Source organism: Rhineura floridana, chromosome 22 (assembly GCF_030035675.1).
Source record: "Rhineura floridana isolate rRhiFlo1 chromosome 22, rRhiFlo1.hap2, whole genome shotgun sequence".
Taxonomy (NCBI): Eukaryota; Metazoa; Chordata; class Lepidosauria; order Squamata; family Rhineuridae; genus Rhineura; species Rhineura floridana.
The window spans coordinates 8,334,326-8,351,875 of record NC_084501.1 but is presented as its reverse complement, the minus strand read 5'-3'; the positions used below and the strand labels follow the sequence as shown (position 1 = coordinate 8,351,875).

General features: G+C 48.9%; 1 protein-coding gene across 5 annotated transcripts in view; it reads right to left on the bottom strand.

The window, feature by feature from the left end:
* SYVN1 (synoviolin 1) overlaps positions 1–17,550 on the bottom strand; it is a 52,063-nt gene that overhangs the window by 5,419 nt on the left and 29,094 nt on the right. For 4 of the 5 annotated variants that reach the window (XM_061605689.1, XM_061605690.1, XM_061605687.1 and 1 more), the window contains exons 6-15: positions 16,004–16,107; positions 15,227–15,353; positions 14,276–14,375; positions 12,766–12,831; positions 12,369–12,485; positions 10,424–10,590; positions 8,678–8,830; positions 6,532–6,651; positions 4,302–4,488; positions 2,634–2,794 (exon numbers count right to left, since the gene is read on the bottom strand). In XM_061605689.1, the coding sequence (XP_061461673.1) occupies positions 2,634–2,794; positions 4,302–4,488; positions 6,532–6,651; positions 8,678–8,830; positions 10,424–10,590; positions 12,369–12,485; positions 12,766–12,831; positions 14,276–14,375; positions 15,227–15,353; positions 16,004–16,107 (1,302 nt within the window). Of the gene's footprint in view, positions 1–2,569; positions 2,795–4,301; positions 4,489–6,531; positions 6,652–8,677; positions 8,831–10,423; positions 10,591–12,368; positions 12,486–12,765; positions 12,832–14,275; positions 14,376–15,226; positions 15,354–16,003; positions 16,108–17,550 lie in introns of all 5 variants that reach the window. The other variant, XR_009759930.1, reaches the window with a different exon arrangement.

The window sequence follows — 17,550 nt, the reverse complement described above, 5'->3', positions numbered from 1 at the left end:
GTATTTATCCTGCTTTCAGCTGGAATGGCCTCCCCTGGCCATTGACGAAGCCAATCCCTTCTATCCTCACCCCTCTAGACAAGTCTTTTCCGACTCACCCCCGGCACGCCTGAATCACCACCGCAGTCTCCAGTGGCTGATTTACCAAGCCTCCACATTTCCCTCTACCTCCGCCTTGTCAAAATGCAGAAGGGAGCGCCTATGTTGCTTTTGTGGTCTGTACAATACCCCACTAATTTTGTTGGCACTCCACAGCGTGCTCAGGAGAACAGGCCGCCAAGAATCCAGCCCAGAATCCGGCGGCAGCTTCAAAGAAATCAAAGAACTGTGCTTCTAGCCCTCGTGAGTTTTCTTTTTTTGAAAATACAAAGAGACAGAGAGGTGTAACACCCTGGCCTCAAGAAGCTGACCTTGACGCACCTACAGTCCAAACAAGTCTCTCACAGGTAGAGAACAGGTGCATGCCAGGAAAGGGCCTGCAGAGTAGCTTGCTTCCAGTGGCTTATGCCAGGGTAGGGAAGCCTTTTTCATTCAGAGACAAAAGTGGGCAGAGGAGCAGTTTTCAGTTTTAGCTTTGTAGTTTTAGCTTCCTGCATGCACCTCTCTGCATCCTCCATCCAGACAGGTTAGAGGGCTGATAGAGTCCAAGGGGCACATTTCCAGCCAGGCAAAGACACTCCTGGAGGTTACAAAGCACAGCTGGGGAGGAGGGTGGCTTGGGGATAACGCCAATGACCAGACAGAGAGGCCTGGAGGCTCCCTACCTGGCTTAGGCCACTGGAATTTATCGTACTTATACTCCTGCTCTTCCGTGAGACTTCCTGGGGGCTTCCAGAAGAGGCACCGGGTTGCCCACTGTGAGAACAGGACGCCGGACTGGACGGGCTCTTCTGTCCTTGCGCCTCTCACCCAGAAGACTGATCGGATTTATACTTTCTTAGCGCTCCCAGACCCTTCGCTGTTTAAAGGGTTTCGCTGGTTCTGTGCGAGGCGGGAGCAAGCCCGGGCCTCGTGATACAGATGCCGTCTGTCTGCTTTTGGGGAGAGATTGCTCTTGGCTTAGGCCAAAACAGCCGCAGCCACCGTGGACACTGGCAACTCCATTAATGTAGACTTTGTATGTTTCTAATTATATGTATTTTTTATCTGGAAGCCGCCTTGAGTTCCAGTTTTGGAAAAATGGCAGGGTATAAATAATAATAATAATAATAATAATAATAATAATAATAATTAATCCCCCTCTTGGGAAGATCCAAACTGTCATCAAGTCAGCTGCCCTCCTGGCCTGGACATTGTCACCTGCACTTCTCTCTTCCCAGATCTGATGGGGAAATGGAGTTTTTCCTCGGGGATGGGCTGCTCTCTAAGACAGCCAGAATCTGTGCAGCAAAACTTTTAAGTAACTGGTGACTGAGTTTGCTTTCTCACTCTGCCCTCTGCATCCCCTTTTCCTCACGTGTCATGTCTTCTTAGACGGTAAGCTTGGGGGCCAGGGACAGACTTACTACTGGTTTTTGTAAGCCGCTCCAAGAGCAGTTTCCGGTAAAGAGAGGGACAAAAATGCCTGAAATACCTCAAATACATACATCCAGGGACTCCAACATGCTGCCCCCAAATAGTATCCCCTCCAAAAGGTTGACTTTTTGCTGAATTACTATCTTGGAGGAAGCCCTGTAGTTAGGAGTGACTGGGCAGCCCACATTCAACATCCATCAAAGAATATAAATCTATTTTTAGGAGAATTTTTAGGTCAGTATATAATACTTCAACACAACAGCAAACTGTCTATGTAGTGACAAAATTGAACCATGTATCTATTTTCAGAGCTGCCCCTAGGCACCGGGAAGCCCCAGCGCTTGGCAATCTGCTCACCAGCCAGCTCCTCCCTCCCTGCCTGCTCGCCTTCGCCACGCCAGGCAGGGCGCAGCGCTCGCTCGTTCTCTTTCTCTCTGCCCGGAACAGGGGCTCGCTCGCCTGCCTGCCTGCCCGCCCACCATGCCGAAGCTGGCACCGCCACCGCCGCTCCTGCTGCGGTTGGTAGCCGCCCCAGGGACAGCAAGCTGGGCCGGCAGTTCCGGGACTGGTGCCTGCGCACCTACAGCGACTCGGCCAAGACCAAGACGGTGACCCGGAGCAAATGTGGGGGGCCCCCAACTATGCTTTTGCCCCGGGCCCCGCACATGCTAAGGGAGGGCCTGTCTATTCTGACCACAACCCGTTTAGGGTAAAAACTTGTTTGGTCTACAATATAATTGTGAGAAGCCAAATATTACACAACAACATTGCTGGCTATATCAGTTGATATATGGATATATTCCACACAGATGTTAATAACAGAGTTTTTAGACGTTTTATTCATTGGTTTCCCCCCCGCCCCGTATTGTTCTATACATATTGTTTAAGGAGATTAAAGTTGGATATTTTTCTCTATTTTATTAACTTCAGCATTATACTGTTCAGATTTTGGCTGCAATCCAATACATGCTTACGTGGGAGTAAGTCTCATTGAACCCAATGGAACTTACTTCTGAGTAAACATGTATTAGAGCGCAGCCTTAGATATACAAACCCGGTTCTGTATTGCTGTCCTGTCCAAAAGTTGCCACCTTAGCAAACCCATTAGCTCTGGCTACCTGCTTGACCCGACGAGTCTATTTCTGCTGCTGGTGAAGAGGTGCTGTCAGCAGACTGGAAGGTGGTGGTGAGCTCACTGGTGCCAGGTTCAGGACTGGGGGTCTCCGGAGAGGGTGCCGAAGCAGCTGGAGCGCTTGATGGCTGTGCAGGTCGGGGCGTCCTGTAAGGCAGAGAGATCCAGTAGGTAGAATGCAAGAACGGAGTCAAAGATGGCAACCCCACATCCAGGAGCAATTTACTAAAGTTAATTCAAATGCAGTCCCTGCCCTCAGGCTCACAATCTAAAAAAGGCATGACATACAAGGAAAAAAGGAACAGGAGGGAGGAGGGGAAAGCAAGCTCAAGTTCTAGCCAAAGTCAGTGGCAGTTCTAGTTCTATTTAAGCGGCATCATCTATTTTGCCACTCATGGAGAGGGGGCAAAAAATTACGGCACACCAAAACCCTGGCCTCTCCTTCTGTGAGTATTCTGGCTTTGCAGGAAGCAGAACTTTGAGGCCAATCTCACATTCTGTGGCTTTCCCTTTTTTGTGGCATTAAAGCAACCTAGTGCATTGGCGGGGGGGGGGGCGAAGAGGAAACATCCCAGTGGGAAACAGGAATCAAGATGCTTTCGGGAAATACAAAAGGAAAGAATGTGCTGTCTGAGACTGAGAAAGGGTGTGTACACACCAGGGGTGTAGTCATCCAGGGTCTTGGGGTTTTTAAGACCCCTTACTTTTTTGGGAGCAGGGACCCAATGCCTCTAGCATCCTATAAGCCAATCAGCATGAAAGGGGAGTGTTAGCCACTGAGAAAAGTCTTCTAACATGCTCCCTTGACCTTTCCTGTAGATTGGAGCCAATCTGAGTGAAAGGAGGTGAGTCGGCCACTGAGAAGACTCTTCTCAGCAGCCAACACTCTCCCCTTTCAGGCTTATTTACTCCTAGGGATGTCTGTTGTGGGAAAAGACATTAACAAGGATCTCATTCCCAAGTCAGCAGCAAAAATGGGGAAGGGACATGCCTGTGACTAACATGAAGGGACTGTGCACTTCTGAATTTGCCACTACACTACTGGTACACACCATACATTTAAAGCATCCTGCTTCCTTTGCCCAAAGACTCCTGGGAACTGTAGTTTACTCCTCTCACAAAGTAACACCATCAACAAACGACAGCTCCCAGGGTTCTTTGGAGGGAGCCATCTGCTTTCAATGCATGGGGTCTACACAGCCACACCTGGGTGCTCCCATTGGGCTTGCTTTAGTTTATCACTGGGCACCAAAAGGCAATCACGCGCCAGGACAACACACAACCAGCACCCCCTGACCCCAAAACCAACCAGGCTGGTGGCCAATCTGAACTGGGAAAATCCCGTGCTGACCTCTACAAATCACAGCTGCTCTGATCCCAAGCCACAGTCACCTGCCTAGTCATCTCAAAGGAAATTAAAGTTTGCTCCAGAGCAGCTTTTCCCAACCTTTGGGTCCCCAGACGCTGCTGGACTATAATTCCCATCATTCCTGACCCCAGGCCATGCGGGCTAGGGCTGATGGGCGTTGGAGTCCAACAACATCTGGGGACCCCAAAACTGGGGAAGGATGTTCTAAAGCGTTCTGGCTGCAGAAGTACAACCTGCTGGGGCTGAACGCGCTGTGCGTTAAGAGGGAGGAACTGGCTAGTTTACCCAATCGTCGCCAGCACGGTGAGATACTGGTTGATCTGCAGCATGGCCGCGTCTAGGAGCGTGTGGATGTTCTGCAGGCACTGGAGCCGGGCTTCCAAATGCTGCCGCTCGTGGCCTTCCATGGCCCGCAGCTCTTCCTCTGTCAGCCCAACAAAGCCAGACGGCGGTACCGGCATTGGCGGGAAGCCTTCAGGAGAAAAGAGAAAACTGTAAGAGAGAGAGAGAGACTGACCGACTAGCAAGACAAGGAGCTAGCCACTAAAGCACAGAATGTTCTATTAAAAAATGAGAGGAAGGGGTACAGAAAACATTGCAGGACGGTGGATGTTGCTCCTGTTACGCTGCAGCATAAGCTGAACCAAATCTTGGGGGTCATGAATCATATTCTCTGGTATATATCCGAACACCAGCACCTCAGGTATATTTGGCAGATAACTGCCTGTTATAGTATGCTTATACTGTACTATGGAAAATATACTGAGACAATATGGTTAACTTCTACAATTGCCACCTAATTCTGATGCGCCACCCTTGCGTGGCTGGCTAGCCAAGATCTCTTCAGAGGTGCCATCATAGCCCTTGGCTGTCAGCTTCCCCAACCAGCTTACAAGCCCCTTGGCTTGCTGTTGCTGGCCTTTCAAAAAGCCTCTCCCAAGTTAGCGCAGCAGCCCTTGCATGTCCTGAAAGATTGCCTGTCCCTGTGCAGACCGGCAAGCCCACTCAGATCATTTGGGGAAATTCCTCTTGTGGCACCTCCTCCTACAGAACAGGATGCTGGTTTTCAGCTTAAAGTACGTTTCTAATTCACTGATGGAAAATTATGGGGCCAAAACTAGGTGTGTGGTGCAGGATCTGTTGATCAGTTCTCTTTATGTCTTTTTCTTTACAACCGCTGGGGGAAAGGGAATTTGGATTGAGGCGGGTAAAGGGGTTACCCTTACTAACCTTACAAACCTTACAAACCTCCCTGTTGGGTTTCCGGAGACTTCTGAAAACGATCTTGTTCTGGAGAGCCTTTGGGAGGGACTGAAGGTAGAGCCTGACACTGATTTTATGCCGCCTTCGTTAAATTTTACCTTTGTAGTCCCCTTTAGTACCAATCCCTATATATGTATGTATGTGTGTATAGTATTTTATGTATTTTAACTGTATTTTATGTATCTTATTTTAATGTTGTTGTGATTTTACTGTTTACAATTTCATTATGTACGCGTTTGATTTTATTTTTGTAAGCCGCCCTGAGTGCCCGATTGTAGGGTAGAAGGGCAGGATAGAAATACTTTAAATAAATAGATAAATAAAAAAAACCTCACCCCCACGCTGTTTCCCAATCTTAACCTCCCAAGCTCTTAAGCACTCCATCTTTAAAGCACAGATTTTCCCCTCCAAGAATTCTATGGCACTATGGTGAGACCATCTTAACTGTAAGCCCTGCAAGACCCCCTCCCTGCTCGCTGGCCTCTTTCCACCTGGCCTGGGAGGGCGGAGCCTTGACTGACTGCAGCTACAAAAGATATCACTACCAGAAGATGCCAGAGACCACCGTGACTGGGGGGTGTTGTTTAGCGGCTTCTGTTTGGGTAAAAGTTTAATCTCCGATGGTCGGTTTTTTGTTTTGCTGTTATTTGGATTATGCTTCTGTATCTTATTGTTGGATTTTATTAGGAATTATAAAGATGTGTCAGTTTATTGTACGTTTCTTAAGATGTTTTTGTTAACTTATTGACTATTTGAATTTATTTCCTAACAGTGAATTGTGTAACTTCCTTTTTCATGATGTGAGCCGCCTTGAGCATAGATTGCTATGAAAAGGCGGCATGCAAATAAACTGATGATGATGACCTGAAAAGGGTCACTTCCCGCTATTGCCTCTGCAGTCAGAAATGCCCTGTTCTACGTGGAGCCTCAGTAACCATCAGCTGCTTCAGACATCAGCACGTCTCTTTTTTGCCTAGGCTTTCCCTGACCCAAAATATGGGACCCCAGTTATTAGAAGATTTCTGTTTTTATGGTACTCTTTCTACTGGTGTACGTTTCATTTTTGCATACCGCTTAGCGATTTTTAAATATGAAGTGCTTTTAAATGAAACAAATAAAAAATATCCCCCTGATGTAAGCAAAACAGTGAGGAGGCCGAGGAGGCATGCAGAAGGAGCCATCGGAAGGCCCGGTCTCCCTCATCCAACCAAGCAGCCGTCCACAGAGACACACAAACACGCACCGGACTTACCAAAGAGAGGCGGGAACGGCATCCCCATCCAAGGGGGAGGGAAGGGGAATCCGGGTACTGTCCCTGCAGAGGCTGTGGCATCCGACCCAGATGCTGAATCCCCACTGGACCTCGAGGTGCCTGCAGGGGAAGATGACAACATAAGAAACTTCGTGCTTGCCTACAGAGCTACATCAAGCTCACACAAATCTATTCCACTTACTGGGCTGCATTTAACAGGTGCCAACATGCTTGACTCTGGGCGCCTGTCAACACCAAATCCCAATTTCGGGCAGCAGGGGGTAGGGAACTTGTGGTCCTCCAGATGATGTTGGGCTAAAAAAACCCATTGTTCTTTCGTTTGCATGTTTTATTGCTCAAAGAAAAACAACTTGGGCCGTTATGGGGTCTTCTCCATTGCGCTTGGTGGCCAGCCTCTCATTTTTACGCTGTGAAGGTATGGGGTGCAGGGGCTGACACTAATCTCTCACCTCCAATTTTTAATCCAGTGAGATTGACCTTCCAAGGGGTGGCAATGTACAGCAGATTAGGAAGGTGTTTGCTGGCTGAAGCAAGGAACGGGGCTTACAGGGCTACATGTGTGGGTCCAGGGACAGACCCGCATAAACTTGGGTGCCAAAGGGAAAAAAAAGAAAGGGTGTTACTCTAAACACAATATTCGTGGATACAAACAAAAAGGGCCAAATCTATCAAGCACTATTGGCCTACACCCCTTTGAGGCATCATGGGACATCCTGTTCAAACTCCGGGGGACAGGATCGAGGGTGCAGAGCAACTGGGCTTGGCAGATTGTCATCAACATGGATAATTTGCATGCCGCCTTTCCACAGCAATCTACGTTTCAGGCGGCTCACAATGTGAAAAAGTGACGTAATTCACCGTTAAACAAAATTCAGAACGGTCCAACAATAAGTCAACGAAACGTCTCATTAAGAAATACGCAATAAAATTGAAACAATACCCTTAGCTTTCATAATAAGCTCCAGCAACAGAACAAAAATGGAAATGGACTGTCTTCAAGTCGATTCCGACTTTTGGCGACCCTATGAAGAGGGTTTTCATGGTAAGCGGTATTCAGAAGGGGTTCCCCATTGCCTTCCTCTGAGGCTGAGAGGCAGTGACTGGCCTGAGGTCACCCAGTGAGCTTCATGGCTATGTGGGGATTCGAACCCTGGTCTCCCAGGTCGTAGTCCAACTCTCTAACCACTACACCACACTGGCTAAAAAAAACAATCCCAGTAAAAGCAAAAATAACGGACCTCCAGAATTAAGTTTTGGCCCAAACAAAAGCCCCTAAACAACACCATCCCCCTCCCTGACGCAGTCAAGATGGTCTCTGGCATCTTGGGGCAGTAGCAGCTTTTATAGCTGTCCCATTGTACATGTCTAGGCACCTGGGACCAGACAGGCTGGGCAAGAAGAAATAAGGGTGCAAAACACTAAGACAAGGGGTAGGGAGCCTTTGATTTTTCAGCCTGAGGGCCATTTTTGCTTCTGGGCAACCTTCCGGGGGCCACATGCCAATGATCATTTTGTAAAGCAAGGCTAGTTTCGTCACACACACACACCTCTGTGCAGGCAAGCAAGAAGCATTAATCAGAGTTCAAGGACACATTTCCAGGCGGGCAAAAAGACTCACGGAGGGTATGAATTAGGGTTGGAAAGAGGTGTGACCTGGAGAAAGTTCTGAGGGCCAGAGAGAGAGAGCCCTGGAAAGCCACATTTGGCCCCCGCATCTGAGGTTCTTCATCCCTGCAATATTGGATGTAGTTTAATTTCATTTTAATGTAGATTCTGTATGTTTTAATTATATGTGCTTTTATCTGGAAGCCGCCGCGAGTTCCAGTATTGGAAGGATGGCGGGATATAAATAAAGAATAATTAACTAAACTAACTAACTGCACTAAAAGAGGAGGGAAGCATCCAAAAGGGGGAAATCGGGACTTCCCCAGCTGTTGAGGAAGGCTGGCAAAACCTCTGCTTCTGGGGCCCTGAGGACTGTGGGTAATTTCTCCTCTGCAGAATGCCCATCAAGTGGTGGCCTGTCTCCGGCGCCCGGAAAGGGTCCACTAGAGCAAGAGACACAAAGGTGCTGCTGTGACAAGGGCCACAAGTCGAAGTCTGGCCCTGCCGTGGTGCCCCTCACCTGCCGCTTGCGCTCCTGAAGTGGAAGGTGCTCCTGCCGAAGGGTTGTCTGCGTTGTTGGGTGGCTGGATGCCAGGCACTGGAGGGAACGGGCCCATGGGGGGCCACAGAGGAAACATCCCAGGAGGAAAAGGTGGCAGGATGCCTTGGGGAACTGCAGGAAATAAAAAATAATAATAAGGAGAGGGTATTATGGAAGGAGGAGGACATGGGGCCAGTTAATGTGTCTGGCAGGCTCTTTGTCGCCTCCCTGCTCACACTGGGAGGAGGAATCGAAAACACAACCCATGCCTTAAGGATTAACGTCCAAACCAGGGATTGTAGAGGTTTTGTCAGTTCCAGGAGGCCACAATCAGTACGCCACAAACAAATTTTGGCTACCAGTTGTGGTTTCCTAGGTGCAAAAACCAACTACGATCCCCGTTTCGGACGTTTAACTCTAAGGCAGGGATTGTGGCTTGCTTCCTCTCGACACCAAGCGGGCGCACTTCTGCTCATGCACAGAAAGCCATCGCTTATTGTGATGTGCAAAGGTAATCCTTCCCATGAGCAACGCAAGTTAAGATGCCACAGTATTTAGAGCAGGTGTGGAGAACCTTTGGCCCTCCAGAAGCTGCTGAACTAGAACTCCCATCAGTCCCACCAAGTATGGCCGATGGTCAGGGATGATGGGAGTTGTAGTCTGGCAACATCTGGAGGGCCAAAGGTTCCCCATACCCGATTTAGGGTTTACCACAAAAACTTCCAGCCCACTCCTGGCCACTAAAGTCTTCTTACAAGTAAAAAAAAAGCTGAGGGTAATGTACATTACAAAGAAAAACTTTAATCAACAGGGGCACAGTACAGCCCGCTTACAGTCAGCATATTTGGGATGTTTATTTCATTTAACAAATTGATATATACAACTTGACGGTTAAAAGCTACGAAGAACCAACAAAGCTACCAAAAAAATTCAAACTCTCAATAAAAGACAAGTTAAAAACAAACATTTAAGAATTCAAAATGTAATTAAAATCAATAGTAAGGCAATTAAAACACATGACAACACCTACCTCTCTGGATAGGCTTGCCTAAACAAAAATGCTTTTAGCAACTGCCGAACATAGTCTAGTGAAGGCACCTGGCTGATGTCAACAGGCAGGGAGTTCCGAAGTGTAGGTGCTGCCACACTGAAAGACTGATTTCTTACAAGCGTGGAACTAATATTTTGTGGCACCTGTAACAGTGCCAGCTCCCCAGACTGAAGCGGTCCAGTGGGCATACACGGGGGAAAGCGACTGCCCGAGTAAACTGCCCATTAAAAAAACATCCTCAGTATTTTATTCATTGCATCTATATACCGCCATTGACACAGACAAAGCTGGAACGATTAGGAGGCGCCAATGTAAGAGGAGCACCCAGAAGCCTTCCAGAGCCCCCGTTGTGGGCACTACGGCCCTCAGCTCCTCTTCTCCCAGGCATTTTAGCATGTGTTTTTAAATTGCTTTTTAAAAAATGTGCTTTTAAATTTGTATATTTGTTTTTAATGTTTTTAATTGTTAAAAACCGCCCAGAGAGCTTCGGCTATGGGGCGGTATACAAATGCAGACAGTCAGTCAGTCAGTCAGTGCACCCTCTGGGGGAATCCCACTGCACCACCTTTTCTCTGGTGTTCCTCGGGGGGTCGCCTGGTGCCAGGAGCACCCTGGGGGAACATCCGGGAACCGGTTTGAGGAGACTCGCTCAGCAGCTCCCAAAGCGGACTTACAGTTGGGCGGCTGGGGAATCAGCGGGGTCTGATGCTGCTGCGGCTGTTGCTGCCCTCCCTCCTGCTGCTCAGGGGGCGTCTGGGACTGAGTGGGGAGGGAGGCACGGAGGACGTCCATCCGGCAGGTGGGGCAGGTCTGCTGGCGCTGGAACCAGGACCGCAGGCAGCTGCAGGAAGGGAAGAGGCAATTCTGGCTGGAGAATTCAGGCGTCGACCTTTACATGCCCAAGGCCCTTTGTAGCTCAGTGGCAGAGCACCTGCTTTGCATGCAGAAGGTCCCAGGTTCAATCCCCAACAGCATCTCCAGGTAGGGCTGAGACAGACTCCCAGCCTGAAACCCTGAGGAGCTGCTGCCAGTCAGTGCAGGCAATACTGAGCCAGATGGGCCAATGCTCTGACTTAGGAGAAGGCAGCTTCCTATGTCTTAAGCAAAGGGCGGTAGCTCAGTGGTTAGAGCATCTGCCTTGTGTGCAGAAGGTCCCCAGTTCAACCACCACCACCCCCAGGGCATCTCCAGGTAGGGCTGGGAGTGACTCCCTGCCTAAAACCCCAGAGAGCCACTGCCGGTCAGTGTGAGCTAGATGGACCAATGGTCTGACTCAGTATAAGGCAGCTTCCTATGTGCCCTCCTTTGGGCAGATCCAAGCTGCACCCTCCAATCAGGAGGCACCAAAGGAGGGGGGGAAGCATCCAATAACAAGGAATCCATTAATGTTCTCAGAGAGAGAGAGACAGAGACAGAGAGACAGAGACAGAGAGACAGAGACAGAGAGACAGAGACAGAGAGACAGAGACAGAGAGACAGAGAGACAGAGACAGAGAGACAGACACAGAGAGAGACAGACAGACAGACGGGGGGGGGAGGTCACAGCCCTCTACGGCTGCATACACGCCATAGGATGTAAAGCTCACCGCTCCCTTCAAAGAATCCTGGGAGCTGTAGTTTGCCCCTCACAGGGCTCCAATTCCCAGCACCCTTTAACAAAAATGACAGTGCCTAGGATTCTTGGGTGTGGGCAACTAGGTTTATGCTCTAAATGTATGGTGCGTGTATGCACCCTGCATCTCGAGTTGCAGCCGCAAGGGCCACTGCCTGTTTTCTGTGCGTCTGGTCCTGCGGGTGGGTGTCAGTGCTCCAGTCTGGGCTACCCCATTTCTCTAGGATACCGTGCCTGTGACTGAAGAGTGCAGACAATCAGCCACAGATTTGTTTAGGGGTTCAGCAAAGGCGCTCCATGGAGTACCACTGGAATCTGCCACTGGGAAAATGGCAGGGATCGCTCCCTGAGGATGTCACCCTGGGCCTTCCAGGCCCAGCACAACAGGACAAGCCCCCCACCTGGCTACCTTCTCTGCCTAAGGCAGCTACTGCCAGTCACAGTCTCGTCTAAATGATCTGATTCAGTTTTTCTTCCTGTTGTTAAACTGTTTCATTTGCCACCTGGGGCTCCTTCAGGATAAATTAAATACATTCAACACAGTAGGGCCCCGCTTCTCGGCGCCCCGCTTTTCGGTGTTCCGCTAATACAGCACCAGCGGGCCATCAGCTGGTGGGGGGGCTGGAGCTGCCCGCACTCCAGCTGATCGCGCCCGAGGAGGGGAAGATCTGATCTTCTCCTCCTCTGGTGCAATCAGCGCATTACGTTCTAGCCCCCTGCACTACAGCTAATCTGCTTTTCGGCGGTTTTTGCTTTCCAGCAGGGGTCTGGAACCTAACCTGCAGTATGAGTGGCGCCCTACTGTAAACAAACACAAGCAGTTTCGTACGTTCAATCGTATCAAAATACCTAGGGGCGGTATCCAGTTAAGCTCTCCCTAGAGTAGACCCACTGAGATTAATCGACCATGTCGATTAATTTCAGTGGGTCTACTCTGAGTAGAACCAACAGTGGCTCCCACCCTACGTTTCCAAAATATTAGTCGCAGAGCTCCAGCCTTTCTCTACCTGGTGTGGAATATGTGGTTGCATGGTAGGCGTTTCGCACCCATCACCATCTCTTCTCGGCAGATAATGCACACGTTGTCCATGGCCTGCAACTCTTCTGGGGTGGCATCGGGGTACCTAAGAGGGAGGAAAAAAAGGATCGAAGGAGGCCATGAAACTTCTGTACATTTTGTAAGATCCAATCTATGGTGTTAAGCCTGACAACATCCTGAGAATAACTGCTGACAGAGGCTCATGCTACAGCAAAATGCACATTTAAGGGGCCACAGGACTGTCGGTTCCCTTGCTGTAATTCTTCCGGCAGAATTTGTGAGCTCCCCTCCCCCCCCCAAAAAAAAGCCACAATCCCGAAAGGGAGAACCACTCGCTACAGACATCTCGCAGAGTGAATACTCACAGGGTGTTCATGTTGCGTATCGCTCGGCGGGACATGATCGCATCTGTCACGGCTTTCTTGAACTGCCTGGACAGATATATGCAAAGAATCAAGTCTACTGCTGATTGGAAAAGTGCTATCAAGATGTCAGAAAGAACACTGGTCAGGACCACTTGAGTGAACAGCTCTGCCCAGATGGCTAATTCTGCACTGTCCTCCTCCACAAGAATTTTAGCAACTGCCAAAGGCACAGGTTGGTCCAATTCCTAATGCTGCTTGAGACCATTTCAGTCATCAAATTGCCTTCCACACATACCTCAAGGCAATGTGCAAATTACAAAAAATAAATAAAGTAACAGAACTCAACACAAAGTGAGCCCCCATGGCAGAGACCCATTCATCCAGCTGGGAAAGCTTGTCAGAACAAACGTGTCTTATTTCAATTATAACTGAAATAACCACACATCCTTCCTTGCCTCCGTTTCCCTCCCCTTCAGCTGTTTTTTTTTCCTGTGTGCCAGTTTCAGCCACTTGGGGTAGGGAGATGTATTGTTTTAGGACTTGCCCTATTCTTGTGATTTGTTTTAAAGTATATTGAATGTCTGAGACATTAGGGTGAAGGGTGGGTAATAAATCAGTAGTAATAGTAATAATATCTGCTCAGTATGAAATGCCACATGCTTAGATGGAATATATATTACGCTAACAATATTAAGTTAACATAATTTCAAAAATGTCAAAACTATAGATGCTTCGGCAACACACTGGCAGCCAAGTGCTCTAGTTCTAATAAAATTTAGGCTTGCTTCACCTGCCCCATATGCATATTCAAGAGGAACAGGCACCTTCCCCTGCTGATTAAAAGGCCCATATTTTGATATTTAAGTCTGTTGGTTTGTTCTAGAAATATATTTAAAAATAAATCTGTCAAGAATGGTGTCTTTCCTAAGCGGTAGTGGTTAGTGTCAGACTGGGACCTGGGAGACCAGGATTCAAATCCGCCACTTGGCCACGAAGCTCACTGGGTAACCTTGGGCTAATCACTGCCTCTTAGCCTAAACCAGCCTTTCCCAACTAGTGGGCCACCAGATGTTGTTGGACCACAATTCCCATCTTTCCTGACCATTGGCGATGCTGGCTGATGGGAGTTGTGGTCCAACACCATCTGGTGGCCCACTAATCGAGAAAGGCTGGCCTAAACCCACCTCACAGAGTTGTTGTGAGGAAAAAATCAGGAGGGGGAAAACGATGTATGCTACCTACAGCTCCTTGGGAGAAAAGATGGGTTATAAATGAAATACACAAAGAAAAAGCACTAGGGGCTGATCCAAGGGCATCAGCCTCATTACTCCCACAGACAATCAGCATGGGTGTTATCTAGCTTCACATGGCATCGGCCCAAACTGTCCCCCTCCCCCACCCCAAGACTCGTTGGAAGGTTCTTTCAAGTCAGCGGCCTTTTATTCCGCACACGTCGATCCCAACACAGACTGGCCAACGCAGGCACACACCAACATCAGCCACGCCTCACCTCATAGCCAGGTACATGGGTCGGATGGCAAACAGCGGGAAGGTGTGTACTTTGATCATGATGGTCATGAAGGCCATGTACAGGAGGACCTTGATGAAACCTGCAGAGGAGGAAGAGGAGGGTGGTGTTAAGCTGGTAACAAAGTCTTCAAACGGCCAAGAGGCGAACTCTTCCGTGCATCTGAACCACACATGCCCGGTGCCCTCTCGTCCCCTTTGTTGTCAACATGGAATCAGCTTGGTGGTCACAAACCAAACCCCAAAATTGGTTCGATGTTTTGTGTTTTTTTTAATAATGTCTTTATTGGGTTTTGGTAGAACAGAATACAAAACAAGAATAACTTATACAACAACGAGAGAAAATAGTGCAGTTGACAATAGGAGTCATTGTACCTATAATGCTCTAGGGAGGTAAGCATATATTAAATGGTTATTGTCCTGAACTTGTTTTCCAGATAATTATCCCAATGTGGAATGCCAAATCTGACCATGCAATGTTTGACGTTTTATAAATGGGGACTGCAGCTTGGCAGGTGGCCCAAGAGAAGGCAGCTGCACATGCAGGAAAGCTGTGCTTAGGACCTGCTCGTGGGCTTCCCATGGGGGCATCTGGTTGGCCACTATGAGAGTAGATGGGCCACTGGCCTGATCCAGCAGGCTCTTTCCTACGTTCGTATCCCTACGTCCCACCAAGGACTGCCACAGTCCAGAAAACACCCCCCCCGATGGGAGGGGTCCCGTTGCCCCTCCAGGCAGGTGGCAGCCGTTACACAGGGAGCTGCTTCGTATCAGATCAGACGACTGGGCCATTTACACCAACTGGCAGTGACTCTGCAAGGTCTCGGAGAGGAGCCTTCCTCAGCCCTATCTGGGGATGGTGTGGCTTGAACTTGGCACTGCCTGCACGTGGAGCAGATGCTCTACCCACTGAGCGACAGGCCTTCCCCGTTACCTGTGAAGAGCTCTGTATAGAGCATGTAGACGGCCTTGTTGTCCCAGGGGTTTTCGCTCTGGAGGTCGATGGAGTGCAGGATGTATTTGATGAAGATGGTGAGCACCATCGTCATGAGGATGGCATACTGCGAAAAGGGAGCGGGAAGCGAGAAAGCCGAGTCAATCGACAGAAGGGCAAAGAATCCTGGGAACCGAAGCTTGTTCCCAGGAGATGCCTGAGAAGAGGGACTGATCCTTAAGCCACTCTGGAAAGTGCAGCTCTTTGAGGGGGAAAGGGGTCTCCTAATAACTCTCAGCATCCTGAACAGACTGCAGTACCCAGGATTCCCTTTTAGGGGTGAGGAGCCTGTTTAAAGTGCTTTAAATGCATAGTGCAGATGTGGCCTAGGCAACAGTTGTAAACACGCTCAGGTTTGCCTGTTCAGTAACAGAAGGTGGCGGCAGGTGTGAAGCAAGCGTGTCCTGTGCCTGGACACACCGAACCTCTGTAACCGTAGGCTTCCTCCCTCCCCTTCATGCCAGCAAGTTGAGCAATAGCTGCTCTGTTGCCTTGGATGGCGAAAGGGAAAGCGTCTCTAAATGGCAGGTACCAACGGCTGCACTGCCTCCCCACCCTTCACGCTCTGGGCCCTGCTGTTCCCAGGCTCATTTCCAAGGGCTAGGCCGCCCCTTCTCTTTGCAATCTGCAATTCGCATCCTTGAAGGTTGCCGGAGACCTCAGACAGCCACCGTGGGCCACAATCTGCATGCAAAGCACAAAACACACTCAATTCACCTCAAAGCCAAAGACCAACTGGACAGAGGCGCCCCGCGTAAGGATGCTGTGGTAGGCATGGCTGACAAACAGGAAGTCCAGGATGCTCAGGAGCAGCATCAGAGCTAAAGAAACAAACAGACAGAGATTATTTCACTGCTTGCAGAGAGGCAACTGTGTTAAGTCTGTTGCAGGGAGAAAAACAACAACACCACTCTTGTGAACCCTAAAGAAAAGGGCTAGCAAATGTATTATGGCCAGGGGTGTAGTCATCCAGGGTCTCAGGGGGGTGTTAGACCCTTTACTTTTTTGGGAGCAGGGTCCCTATATCTCCAGCATCCTATGAGCTAATCAGCATGAAAGGGGAGTGTGTTAGCCACTGAGAAGAGTCTTCCCACATGCTTCCTTGTCCTTTCCTGCTGATTGGAGCCAATCACAGTGAAAGCGGACAAATCAGCCACTGAGAAGATTCTTCTCAGCAGCTAACACTCTCTCCTTTCGTGCTGATTGGCTCCTGGGGCATCTGTTGTTGTGGGGAGAAGGCATTAACAAGGATTTTATTCTCAACCCAGTAGTGCAAAAAAAAAAAAAGGGAGGGGGCCACTATACTACTGATTATGGCTTAAGATTTCTGGTATCAGAAATGACTATATTCAGAAGCCAGAAAGAGAACATTCCAACCTACCAGGAAACCCTGTCCTTGACCTTAAGGTTGCCGCCCTTGTAGAAACAAGCTTCAAAGGGAAACTCTAGTGTCAAACAGCTGAATTATAATTGATCAAGAAGTTCCGTTCCGTTCGAGACTAAATAGAGAAATGGTTCCCTGTCCCACTCCACACTAATTTGCTCAGCCGCACCCAGATGCTCGTGTTAGCATCAATTACTGAGGTTGTGAAGGGGTTGCTGTGCTTATTTTGCTGAAGTGTCACATACTGTACTTCTTGCATTTCATTGCCATTTAACTTCAACTTTCGCCTCTGTTGCTTTGCACCCACGTGCCCGATTCCCTGACATCTGGGGCTTACACTTCATGCATCCAATCTTGTGGACTCCGCAAAAAGCTTATCCCATATTATTTATTGATATATTTGCGTAATGCTATTCTTTTTTAAAAAAAGGGAAAGCAGTTTACAACAAATAAAAAACCATACAGGAAAAACCATTAAAATACAGTAAAAACAAAGGTCAGCTACAAGCCTGGCAGAGCAGAAAGGTTTTCAGCAGGAGTTTAAAGGTTAACACAGGAGGCGCCTGTTGAATCTCTGTTGGGAGAGCACTGCAGGGGACTGGCCCAATGACACTGAAGGCTCGATTTTGTGTTGATGTTAAATGAGCCTCGCCAACTCGGGAGAAAGCCGCTCCTGCAGATGACCTCAGTGATCAAACTGGCACATAAGGGTTCAGCCAGTCTCGAAGATACTCTGGCTCTGATTTGTTCAGAGCTTTGTACATTGATATAAGCACCTTGAATCTGGCTCGGCTGTTGATGGGCAGCCAGTGCAGATGTTTTAACGGTGGTACTGCATGTTGTCGGCCACGCACCCCCATCAGCAGTCTGGCCATCACAC